A 13,931-nucleotide genomic window follows, 5' to 3' on the forward strand; every position below is an offset into this window, starting at 1 on the left:
AGGAAGGCACGTCACCAGATGTATTTTGCTTTAAAGAATGGTAGACAAGTCAAATAAAAACCAGATAAAAGCCTGAGAAAAAGGTGCTCAGAAGGATACTGAAGTTATTCTTTATGCTTCACTGCCCTTTACCTCTCTTGGTACCTTCCAGAGAAATCAGTATAGATGTATTTTTAGCTTGCCGTTTCCAGCATCAATATGACAACATGATTCTGTCTTTCCATCAGTAAGCAGCTTCTCCTATGTTTTCCTATTTTCTGCTAGCTACAATTTACAAAGGATGTCACAGCACTGGTAAGAAATGCACTGTAGCCATTTCCTTGCTTTTTAAATCATGTTTTATAGAGATTTGTAATAAGCCAATCTATTAAAACTGTTAAGTTTGCTTAGAGAAATTCCTCCATAGTGTTAATCTTACTAATTTGCAGAATGTATTTGTGATATATGGTTTTCCTTCTTTCATTTTTATTTTTATTTGGCTTTCTTTTGTATTCTGTACATAACTGAAGCATAATATTTATCTGCATCAGTATTTTTTTTTTTTTTTTTTTTTTTTTTTTTTAGTATCTCCCCCTCTCCCTTTCCCTAGTACTTTGCTGTTATGTTTGTGGCTGCACTTGAGCTTTGCAAGCTGTCTAATGCAAAAGCAGGGTATGATGGTAGTACTGAGTTAAGCTTGTTTTGATTAGGGGAGGATATCAGACCACACCTGTCTCAGATGCTGAACAAAGTCCTGTGTTGCATTGAAGAGCCCTGTTTTGTAGAGTCTCTGTAGTTAATTTCAGTTATTCATAAGTTTTTAAAAATATTGCTAGGTAATTTTACCAACAGTTGATAAAAAATAATTTGAGCTGCACGCCTGCTTGTTAGTAATAGAAAAATCTCTTTATAATAATTAAAAGAGACCAAATAGATTTATACAATATAATTTTACATTAGCTTAAAATAAAAAATATAAATTATATACAGAAAGACAAATTACATTTTTTCATATTTTTATACCTTTAGTATATGTGTTTAATTTCGTGAACATGCCTATTCTTCTGTTATTTTAAATGTTAAAATATTTAGCATGGCTGTTGGAGGACTTAATTTATCAAAATGGAATATTTTTAGGGACTTAGCAATGGTTAACTGACAAGACACTTCAATAAATTATATTTAACTTATGGTAGTAGTAGTGCTTAAATAAAAATGTGTTTGGTTAAGATTTTTAATATTTTTACCTCTCTGGCAAAATATGAGTCTTCTTTTGCTGGGATTTATTAGGCAGCCATTTAACCAGTCAACTGCTGAAAAATCATAAAGCTTGAATGGGGGAATTTTAGAAGCAACGTGACTATATCTAATTGGTTGGGGGAAAAATTTGATGTGTTCCACAGCTTTTGAGAAAACAGGCAATTGTAATTTATATTGCAAATTCCACAACTTATTTGATTTCTGAGAAACTAGCTCTTTTCTAGATTTGTAAAATATCCTTATGTTGTGTTGCATGCATGCTGTAATGAGTGTCATTCAGGAACAAGGTAGGGCATAGTAAAATAAAATAGTCAACTGCAAAATGGAAATTATTGTTCTTTTCATGAATTTTAAATGATACATTTTTCTTGTTTTCATATAGGCGTATTCTCAAGATGCCTACCTGAAAGGCAATGAAGCTTACAGTGGCAATGCCCGCAATATTCCTGAACCTCCACCAATTTGCTATCCCTGGCTGCCATCTGCCACTTCAGCCATGGCACAGCCAGTTGAAATATTGCCTCAAGACTCAACACTGAGCAAACAGCAAACCAGTGTACCGGTACTGACACAACCTGGCAGGGCCTACAGAATGGAAATACAAGTGCCTCCATCACCAACAGATGTTGCAAAATCAAACACAGCAGTGTGTGTTTGCAATGAAAGTGTAAGGACTGTCATTGTGCCTTCTGAGAAGGTTGTAGATTTGTTATCCAATAGAAACAACCATACAGGTCCTTCACATAGAACTGAAGAAGTGAGGTATGGCATAAGTGAGCAGACCTCTTTAAAAACAGTGTCAAGAACCACATCACCATCATCATCAATTCCCACTGCCCATCTAATTCATCAGCCTACAGGCTCCAGATCATTGGAACCTTCCGGAATTTTACTTAAATCTGGAAATTACAGTGGACATTCGGAAGGAATCTCAAGCAGATTGCAAGCTGTGGATTCTCCTGTATCTGTTAATCACTATTCTCCAAATTCTCATCAGCACATAGACTGGAAAAACTATAAAACTTACAAAGAGTATATTGATAACAGACGACTGCACATAGGTTGTCGAACAATTCAAGAAAGATTAGATAGTTTAAGAGCAGCATCTCAGAGCACAACAGATTATAACCAAGTGGTACCCAACCGCACTACTTCACAGGTACGACGTCGAAGCACCTCCCATGATCGAGTGCCCCAGTCTGTTCAGATCCGGCAACGCAGTGTGTCCCAGGAGAGACTGGAGGATTCTGTGCTGATGACATATTGCCCAAGAAGTGCCTCGCAAGGAGCACTGACATCTCCATCTATTAGTTTTAGTAATCACAGAACTCGTTCATGGGATTATATTGAGGGACAGGGTGAAACCTTAGAAAATGTCAATTCTGAAAGTCAAATACCCGACTCAAATGGAGAGAGAAAACAAACTTATAAATGGAGTGGATTTACTGAACAGGATGATAGACGAGGTATTTATGAAAGACCTAGGCAAGAAATTCATAAATCTTTTCGAGGTTCAAATTTTACTGTGGTTCCAAGTGCTGTTAATGCTGATAACAGGCGAATGAGTGCTAGAGGAGTAGGATCTATGTCGCAGTTTAAAAAAATCCCACCAGATTTAAAAACACTGCAGTCAAACAGAAATTTTCAAACTACTTGTGGAATGTCAGTGCCTCGGGGCATTTCACAAGACAGGTCACCTCTTGTGAAAGTCCGAAGTAATTCTCTCAAAGCACCTTCTGCGCATGTCACAAAACCATCATTCAGCCAGAACTCATTTGTTTCTATCAAAGACCAAAGACCAGTAAATCACTTGCATCAAAACAGTCTACTGAATCAGCAGACATGGTTGAGAACTGAAAGTGCCCCCGATCACCAAGTGGAGACTGAGCAATCCCCATCTTCTGGAGCTTCTGCTAAGCCTGCCCCTCAGCTGACTGAGAACTCTGGCACTTCAGATTTAGAATTATCTGTCAGTCAAAAAGATCAAGATTTCAATTTACAAGAGGCAGAAATTCAGCAATCAAATACTTTAGATAGTAAAGAAACTGTCATCCTGAGAGAAAAACCACCATCTGGTCGCCAAACACCACAGCCTTTAAGGCATCAGTCTTACATCTTGGCAGTAAATGACCAGGAGACCACGTCAGACACTACCTGCTGGTTGCCCAACGATGCCCGCCGGGAGGTTCACATAAAAAGGATGGAAGAAAGGAAGGCCTCAAGTACCAGTCCGCCTGGTGATTCCTTGGCTTCCATCCCATTTATAGGTGAGCTTGTTTAGAGTCATTGGCCAATACACTAAGTATTTAAGAAATCTTCTTGGAAAAGTATTATTTCTAGTTCAACAGGCGCAGAAATCTTACACTGATTTTAAAAACGTTTGTTCTGAATTTCATAAGCTGCGTTTCAACCAGAGCCATAAGCTTTTACCTTCCTTAAAAATTATTTCTAGTATCAATTTTCCTTTTTTTTTTTTAACTTGATTACCTAGTACCCATTTTTAATTTTTATTTTGATGAGACAAATTCCCACCATCTAGGGCCAAGGAAATCAACAAACCAGATTGTACCTATTGTTGATTCATCTGAATCAAAAACCAAGTGGGATAGTTTTGATAGTTACTAATCAACCTTTCATTTAAACAGTGCCTTTTAGTAAAGCTTATTTGTTTGTAAATTTAACTTGGGCTAAGAGACAAGACCTCTTTAAATAACTTTGTTGTAGAATAAATCCTGGAGATTTATCCTTGGAAAAGTTACTTATATTACAAGCGTGTGCCACAGTCTGTAACACCTATCCTGCTTACTGAATCTTTAGTCTGTTTCCTCCCACCCCGGGTATATTCTCCATACAGCAGTCACAATGTGATGTTTTAAAAATGTCAATCAGATTATGCCTCTCCTCTGATCAGAACCCTCTGTTTCCTTCCCCTCTCACCCAGAATACAATCCCAAATCCTACTGTGGCCTGCAAGATCCTCCAGGCCCTGTCCCACAGTCCATCCCACCTCTCTGACCACATCTTCTATCATGGTCTTCCGTGTGCAGCCCATCACACCAGCCTCTTTGCTGTCCTGGAATATGCCAAGTGTGCCCTGCTACAGGGCCTGGGTGCTGCTAGTTCCCAGTCCTGGAACACCTTCCGCAGATGACCAAAAGGCTTTCTCTCTCACTACATGTGGGTCTCTGCTCAAATATCACCTTATCCAAGCAGCCTTTCCTGACCAACCTATATCAGATAGGTACTGCACACACATACACAGAAGCTGACATTCTCTATTTCCTTCAGCTCCTTTATCTTCATATCACTTGTTTCCACTAGACATATTTTATATTTTTTATTACAGGTTTCTCTGTAGAACTAAAATATAAATTACATGAGAGCCAAGATTTTAAATCTGTGGTTCACTTCTATGTCTCTAATGCCTAAAACACTGCCTGGCATAAAGAAGACACTCAGTAAATAATTGTTAAAGGAATGGCTGAATGATAATTTTGAGATGATGATTAAATGTATAGGAAAACCAACAAAAGAAAGTTATAATTACTATGCAGGTGTAAGACATAATCTGCTAACAGGATTATGCTATATATCCTTAGTATTATCTTCATTTTATAAATGAGAAATTTAAGGTGTAGAGGTTAACTTCCCTTAAATCACACAGTTAATAGGTGGTAGAGACAGGAACTCAAGGTTGGCCTGATTCAGCCCAATCACAGAACACAACTCCAGAGGCACCATTTATACAGAATGCATTGTGAAAAGCGCCCTGGAGTTATGTAATGCGGGGGCCTTGCTTGGTGACCCACCTGTCCTTTTACTCACCCTGGCACCCCGTGGGTTTATGAAGAGAGTTCTGCATAATTTTGCAATATAATAATGTGCTTCTCTTTGAGTAATATTTCAGGGTTTTTTTTTCCCCTAGGGAAACTTTTTTAAAGCTGTCAAGCTATTAGATTGTCAGGTTACACTATCTGAATCAGCTTTTAAAAAAAGCTTCAGGGCCGGCCCGGTGGTGCACTGGATAGTGCGCCGCTTGGGAAACGCGGCGGCGCTCCCGCCCGAGGGTTCGGATCCCACATACGGACCGGTTCCCGCTCACTGGCTGAGCGAGGCGCGGGAAGCAACACCGAGGGTTGCGGTCCCGTTGCCGGTCCCCGGTCTGGTACGGGGGCAACACTGAGGGTTGCGATCCGTTGCCGGACACGGAAAAAGACAAAAGAGAAAAAAAAAAAAAGCTTCACATACTTTTTTAAAAAATAAATATAATATATCCGAATTGTAAACATTGTGGGGAATCTCAACCAAAATTGTATTCATATTCATATCTGAACTCTTAAGGCCAAGCTCAGAGAATAGTAGAATCTTGTAGGTGGAACCTTATACTTCATCTAGAGTAAATATTTTATAGAAAGTAACTGAAGCCTAATGATTGTTTTACAATTTTTTAAAACATACAAAGTTCTGCAGTCTCTGGCTGTATTTCACAGGCCTGTGGGATCTTACCTGAACAGTAGCATCTTTTCTTTCTTTCTACATAAGAACAATGTAATCAGATTACATTGGAGTAGTAAAAAATGTGCTGGTTATATCTGTTAACATTTCATCCCAGTTACTATTAAGTACGAGAATAAAACAAAGAGTTATGTTATTAAAGAGGGGATTTTGGCTAAAATATAAAATTACGTCTGATCTTATTTGACTTTGAATACTTATGAGAGTCTCCTTTATAGTTCCTAGTGAGTGGTATCTTGTGTTTTAAAAAGCAGTTTTTAAAAAGTTACTCAGCATAAAAATGTCTTTATAGTCCATTTATTTCATATATGCCTCCTAGAACTTTAGTCTATAGCATATGATTACTAAGTATCAATTACACAGCACCAGTGCAATAGGGTGGAATAAAGAACTGGGATACTGACAGAATTTATTGCATTGCTTTTCTATATGTGAATATTGACCATGGATATAAGGATTATAAAAATTTCTAGCTCTGAGGTAGAATGGACACTGTGCTTCTTAAGCTTTTACAGCATTTTCACAACTCTTAGGAAATCGAATTCTGTTTGAAATAAAGGCATTGCAAATAATTTAATTTTAGCATTTATCAAATTTTTAGAGCATAACATCAAAAACGTACTTTCTTTTGCTTAATGTATTTGCCCTTTTTTCTGTTAAGAGCTTTCAGCTTTTCAATTAATTAAAAATTCTTTACTGTAACCTTAAAGTCCCAAAAGTATTTATTAGTCTGCTCGTAATAAATTAGTATTTATTAGTTGTTAAATACCTATAAATACCTGATCAATTAAAGAACTTTCAGCATTTCATTAGGTATAAGTTCCAAAATTTTTATGTTAAAATCCCTTTATTATTGGGCTTTAAAAATTTTATCTGACCCATTGGTGTTTGTCTTGCCAATCTAGTAATGTAAAATATGTATTTTACAGATAGTAGGGATAGATACCAGCACTGAAATGGAGTAAAGAGACTATTTGCAGTGTTTCCCAAAGTATTTCCGAAAACACTAATTTCATTAGATCTTAAGTGTTATCAAGAAAAAGTTTAGTGATCAAATTAATTGAGAAGTGCTGGGTTTAGATTGATATACAAGTTTTGTTTGTCTTTATCATAGGACTTGTCAGAATTGTTAATGTGCTAGTGTATGTTATGAATTTCCTAGGCAGAGTGTAATACAGTTTTCTCAGAAATATTTGACCATGAATGCTTTCATTTAGAGTATGTCATGGGTTTAGTATACCATAAAACACTCTTTGGGGAATGTCGGTCTATATGCTATTTTATGGAACACTTAAATTAAAAGGAAAGAAAGAAATTAAGGTTTGCTTTTGTATGTCACAACCATAATGATATACTATGTGATTTTAATGATTATTTTTGTTATTTGAAAGTATTATAGATGAGTGCAAAAAAACAAAGTGCCTTGGCTTATTCCTGAAATTTCAGAGAGTGGAGCCAATTCATTTATTTAGTTATCTATAATACAGAACTAATAATATGTCTGACAGAAAGAAAATTTTTTCTACACTTTATTATATATTTAACATCTAATATCTCTTTTGTGCCACCAAGATTTAGAAAAACTAAAAAAAAAATATTTTATTTGTTTTTAAATTATGAATATTAGTCCTTAACAGTATTTTGTTTACCCCCAACATATATACACAAACACGTTATATAGCTAAATAGTAAATCCTGAAAATAAATTTCAACTTATTTTATAGGTAAATACAAAACACAAAATTATTAACTGTTCATAAGTAAGTTGACAGTAAGTAGCAGATATTAAAATATGTTCTAAAATCCTGACTTCCTACATTTCAATTTATACCACTATAATTATTTTTATATATAAAACTATATAAATTGTGGCTCTATTACCTACATCTAGAGTTTCATCTCAAATTCGTTTTCCCATCCTTTTGCCATATTTCTAATACTCCTTATTGGCCAATATGTGTGTGCTTAGTGTGTGTTAGTGTAAGGTTAATTGAATTGGATTGACACAGTCTTACTGGCACTGCCATTTTAAGACATTTAGAAATGTTAAATCTAGTAAGAAATAACTAGGTTACAGTGTCTAAACAGGTGAATTTAACTACCTAGAATCTACTCAAAAGGAATGGGTGGTTATCATCTTATGCCCAGTTTCTCCCTTGGGAGCCCTGGTCTCAGTGCCAACAGTGATGTCAGAGGATGCTGCTGCGAGTAGCCCAGCCCCTCTTTTATACTAATACAGACTGAGTCCTAATGCAAAGCCAATAGTCTGTTTACAAAGAGAAATATCATACTGTAATTTATCACCTTATAATCTTTTTAATATTTTAGCTTTCCCCCAAAATGTGACTCCATCGGTACTTAAGCTTAGTTTGATGTTTTTGCTTCCACTATTTGAGTAAACATGTGAGGTCATTTTTAAAGTAATAGCAAAAAATAACAAAACTTTGGTAGTACTTTATAATGCACTAATCCTTATTATAACCCAGTGAGGAATTTGTGGCAGAATTAATAACCCACTTTATGGATAAGGGAAGTTAAGTAGTATGCATAAGGTCTCTCAGCAGATAACTGACAGAGCTTATTGTCTGCTGACTGCAAATCTCATATTCTTTGGACAGTGCCCCCAAAATGTGCTAAAATTTAAAAATTGGTTTTTCACTCTTTTAAATCTTAACTTAAAGTATTAAGTTTAATATTCACCATTATTAGCTCAAATTTCCCAAGTTTGAACTGGCATCTTTTTACTAAATAAATACATTTGTTCCAAGTTTAGCAAAACTGTTTTCTAGTGAATAATTTTGGATGTTCTTTTATCTTTCTTTCGGTAGTAGCATAGCTTTTATGCTAAAATACTCTAAATTTATCTGTAGCATACCTTGTAGATTACCATGCTTATTTATTTAGGGAAATAATATATTTTTAATTCAACACTTATAAAAACTATGGAATTGTTTTGCTAAAGTAGACTTTCTCGATTTTTCAGCAGTTCCTTCAATGTTGACAATAGACTCATTGGTAACTATACTCTCACCTAGATCTGTCAGTTTTAAAAATATATTCAAACTTCAGAAGCCCCCTGACAAATGCCTGGTTTATAAAAACCTAAAAATATTTTATACTTTTACATAGATTAAACAGATAATTCTGCACCATTAGTGGGTTTGTAACTATAGGCATTTTGAAGTTTAATTAACCTTTCTTATCACCCCAGTTCAACATTTTTACTTTATAGGTAGTGAATTTAATATCCAACCAAATTAAGTGTTTTTCATAAAGTCAAACAAAACAGAAATCAGGTCTCCTACTCAGTCTTCCCCATTTCTATTACCTTGCTTCTTTTATGGGTAATAGAATTGAAAATTAGTAATTCTAAAGACAGCTTACTGAAATTGGTGGCCTGATGTTTATTCAGTTTTTAAGGAAATGTTGGATTTCTTGAAATTCACTATTGCAGTATTTGTCAACTGGCAAGGAGGGTCATTTTTCATACATATATACATGTGCATGTGAACATACATGTACACACACTCTGACATACACATGCCCCTCACCCTCCCATCCCTGAAATCTTAAAACCTTAAGGTAACTTGTTTTTGGTTTCTGAGACTGCAGAAATTCAGCAAAGTAATTATAAACTGTTATCTAAAAGTGATGCTTTACTTGCCTTTTTTCATGTTAGAGCCCTTGCTATGCTGATCGGTGCATTCTGCCTCGCAGAGGAGCCCGCTGACCCCGGAATTGACCGTGACACTGTGCACACTCCTGCTTTCTTTCCTACTTTGTCACATGTCTTTCACATACTTACTTTGCAACGGTTTCTTGTAGATTTACAACTTCCTTCTCTTCAATTCAGTACCAAGTACCATATGGTCATGGGAAGTAAGAATAAGGTATTTATTCAAAATTCTCCCCCCTTTCTAACCTTTTTAAAATCATCTGTCCAGCAGGAAGATATAGCATGAAATAACCAAATCTCAAAATGACTTTCAAGAAGATAAATGTTAATTTAAATGCATGTTTATGGAACTGACCCTTAAAGAAACTTGGTCTTGATTAGAAAACTGAATTCCAGGCCGGCCCGGTGGCGCACTGGATAGTGCGCCGCTTGGGAGCGCAGCGGCACTCCCGCTGATGGTTCGGATCCCATATGGAGACCGGTTCCCGCTCACTGGCTGAGTGCGGTGCGGGCACAACACCGAGGGTTGCGGTCCTGTTGCTGGTCCCCGGTGCGGGTGTGACACCGAGGGTTGTGATCCCGTTACCGGTCAGTAAAAAAGATTAAAAAAAGGAAAAAAAAAAACAAAAAAAAACCAAAACTGAATTCCAATTATGATGAGTTTAATTATTATTTTTAAAAGTGGGGATATTTAAATTTGGTGATGGCACTCCTCACTAGTTTATATAAAAGTTAACATGACTTACCACTTCAAGAAATCTAGTTATAATTAGTGAAAAATATTCACTGAGCCTGTAGAGGCCTGCCACTTGATGATCAGAGATTAGAAACACATGTCAATAGGTTAGTGTCTTTTTTTTAAAGCTTTCTTTCTACCATGCTTTTAAAAATTAATGTAAATAGAGTTTCTTAAGCATGCCAGTTTTTATCTACCTTTTCCACTGATGTTCAGTAATTGCTGTTAATGGGGTTAATTAAAATTTGCCTTGGGAGTTCAATTTTTTAGGATGAGTTTATTTCATTGGGCTTAATTTAGATTTTTAGAAACCTACAACAGTAAGGAAAAAGTGGCATTGCCAAAGATTGATAAGTTGTTACTTGTAAAGAGCTTATGCTGCCTATTGAAAAGATAATTTAACATTTTATAACTGTTGCTCACCTCCTTTGATTTAAACTGAATATATCTCTCAGTAGGCAGATAAAAAAAGGATATTGTCATGTTTGAGTTTCAGCCAGCTGCCAAAAAGAAAAAGAAAACTACATTTATAATTTTACAGTATTTACCATTTCTTCCAATTTATATAAATTTACCCCTTTTCTTGTAATATGTAGGTTATTCTATCATTAAAGTAATGAGTAATGAATATTATAGTGTTAACATACCATAAATTATTATACTGTAATTTGGGGAGAGAGTACAATAACCTCTTCCTAGCAGAGATGAAATAAAAAGAAAATTATGTCAAGGAATGATGAGTCCGCCATAGTCTATGACAGAATTCTGATAATTTCACTGTTATATAAAATGTTTTTCTCAAAAATTTTGCTTTCTTCATTCTCAGATACTTTTTCTTCATATGGTAGAAAAGGTGTCCACTGGCAACTCACAGTTTACTGAGTTTTACAGTTCTTGTTCCCCATGGAAGAGACAAGAAAGACCATCTTTTTTTTTTTTTTTCCTTTTTGTCTTTTTTACTGACCGGTAACGGGATCGCAACCCTTGGTGTCGTGCCCGTACCGGGGACCGGCAACGGGATCACAACCCTCGGTGTTGCGCCCGCACCGCGCTCAGCCAGTGAGCGGGAACCAGTCTCCACATGGGATCCGAACCCTCGTCGGGAGCGCTGCTGCGCTCCCAAGCGGTGCACTTTCCAGTGCGCCACCGGGCCGGCCCAAGACCATCATTTTCTTAGTGTCCATATTATTGAATCCAGTGGAGATACTATGATGGGTCCTGACTGGGTCATGTTCTCACTGCTTGGTCAGTCACTGTGGACTCAGAGGGATGGGGCCCTCTGGTCCATATGCCCAGCCACAGGCAGATGAGGCCCTCTAGTGAATTCCAGTTAACCTGAGATAGAAGGGCAGCCAAATGATATGTTCTCTGTAGTTAACTTGAAGAATATGAAAAGCAACAAATAAGGATAAGAACATCGTGAGGTGAAAATATTTGTCAGTTTGTGAGATGAAAAGCAATTATGAATCACTGTTTCATCTTGCTTTTATTTGATTATTTCATTAATAGTCGTTTTTTTCACATTTTTATTAGGCTTTTGTATTTCTTCCATTAGTTGTCTTTTCATGTGCTTTGTTCTCGTTCTGTTGTGATTTTAGTCATTATTTACAAGAACTCTTTATATATGAGGGCTTCTCTTTTTTCGTGCTTTGTTGTTTAAAAAATAACTCTATGACAGTTACGCGTAAGGTTCTGTAATATGCCTGCTTGGTTTTTGTATGTGTGTCTATGTTTTTCCTGATTTTTGAAATCTGTAAGATGTTCTTCTAGAATGTTAATGGATAAAAAATAATTGTAGTAAAAGTTTCTTATTCAGATGTGGATAATCAATATAAATATAATTTGCAGCATTCTCCATTTGGGAAAAATTCAAAATGAGTTATGTAAATATTCTGTGTGGGAATTATTTACTTACTACCTTTGAAAACTCTTTTCCAAAAGTAAAACAAAATTTTGGGACATTTAGGTATTTTTTTTTACAGGTTAAGGAACAGTGATCACATTGAATTTTAGAAGATAAAAAGTTCAATGTCCTCCACCTTTTCTTTATTGTAAAAAGCTATGGAGCTTTTAGTGAAAAAAATAAGGCTTCATTTCTTAGATTATGTAATTTAGTTTACCATAAATGCTTTAGCCACTTGACAAGAGCAAGTCTGTAGCTCTAATAGTTCATAAATATGTGTTTTACATGCATTATTTAATGTCTTAATGTACTATGTGACATGCCTAGGATAAAGATGATTGGTTATTTTCAACTGAAGAATGTTTGAGTTTGATTATTTAAAAATCTAGAAATTAGATGAAAATGCGACAGCATAATTGTTTTGAATATATTTATATATGAGAATGAAAATTTTTTTGTTTTCCTTTTAGACAACTAAATAATGTCTTATTTTCATACATTAGAAAATGAGATAAACTTGAATTATTCTTGTTTGTACATAATCTACACATTGATAATAAAGTGTATGTGAAAATTAGGGGTTTAAAATTCTTATTCATCATAACAAAAATGGTATTTTTAAAAAAATAGTTTTTATATTTTCAAAGGGAGTAAAGAATTGGATTTATTAGTATAGTCCATAAATATGAGGTAATGTAATTGTGTGGATTTTAAAAGTATATTTAGCTTCCCCTTTTCTTGCTTTAAATAATACTAGTAAAATGTATTTATTATAAAGAATGCAAACAATACTGAAATGGATAAGCTCAATGTTAGTTGTTTTCTGCTACACAACCATTCAGTCTTCCTAGAACAGGTGAGTATCTCTCTTTCCACCCCTTTTTGCAAATATATACTTGAAACAGAGATTATGTAAATTCAGTGTGTTTCAAAAATTTGCTCCAAAATGTAGTAAGTCAAAAGAAATTGAATGAATATTACCAGAAAATTTAGGGTCATTAAAAAATTGCCTTTGAATTTTTATTTAATGCTTAATCCATGCATATTTTGAATTTCACTCCATGATATTTTATTTTAAATTTAAATAAATATAGAAAAGTTTTCAATTACCTTGTGAGGGGTAAAATCATTCTCCTGAAAGAATTATCCCTAGGCATCTCATAGACGCTCTTTACACATGTGTGTGATTGCCACTTATCCCCAGAGGCAAAGTTGCTCTGCTTTGAGAAATGTTGTCTTAAAGGAGCATAATCTTGATTTTTAAAAATACCTTTTTATATCTTTTCTCTATGTGGATTTGTGCAGTAGATCACATCTGAACCATTATAGTGAATGTTTTTGCTACAAAAATCTCTTTAAACTATTCATACTATTAATACTTCATAAACAGTAATTTCTACAGAATGTAGAGTTCTCCATTCATATCAGTGTTAATGAATCTATAACAGAATTGTGGACTAGCAGACTCTATAAGACTAACTTTCTTTTTACATATGTATCATTTGAAAAAACTTTATTAAATTCATGGTAATTTAAATCCTGATGATAGTTTTAAATATTTTGGAAGCTGTAGTAAAATTAAATTTTTATCCTCATTGAATTAATTTTAAAACCCTGGTTATTTTCTTGCTTTTGGAAAAAGGATTATTGCATTCTAACTGACATATGATAGTAAACTGTCATATACTTAGTTAAAGTGGTTTGTAGAGAGAGAAATTCCCAAAATGTTTTTTTAATTTAATTTTATCTTTATTTTTTATTATTAGCATATTCATTATTACAAATCATGATTTTTCTTTATGACCTTTACCCTAACTGTCCCTTTCCAACCCCCCCCCCCCCCCCCCCCCCCCCCCCCCCCC

General features: G+C 35.0%; 1 protein-coding gene across 1 annotated transcript in view; it reads left to right on the top strand.

The window, feature by feature from the left end:
- Nucleotides 1-264: 264 nt before the first annotated feature.
- Nucleotides 265-13,931, top strand: part of LOC103597200 (rho GTPase-activating protein 21) — a gene marked incomplete at its 5' end in the record, with an annotated part of 44,992 nt that continues 31,325 nt past the window's right edge. The window contains 2 exons of the mRNA XM_008581010.1: nucleotides 265-294; nucleotides 1,622-3,506. Of these exons, the coding sequence (XP_008579232.1) occupies nucleotides 265-294; nucleotides 1,622-3,506 (1,915 nt within the window). The remainder of the gene's footprint in view (nucleotides 295-1,621; nucleotides 3,507-13,931) is intronic.

The sequence above is a fragment of the Galeopterus variegatus genome, unplaced genomic scaffold (genome assembly GCF_000696425.1).
Source record: "Galeopterus variegatus unplaced genomic scaffold, G_variegatus-3.0.2 Scaffold2233, whole genome shotgun sequence".
Classification (NCBI taxonomy): domain Eukaryota; kingdom Metazoa; phylum Chordata; class Mammalia; order Dermoptera; family Cynocephalidae; genus Galeopterus; species Galeopterus variegatus.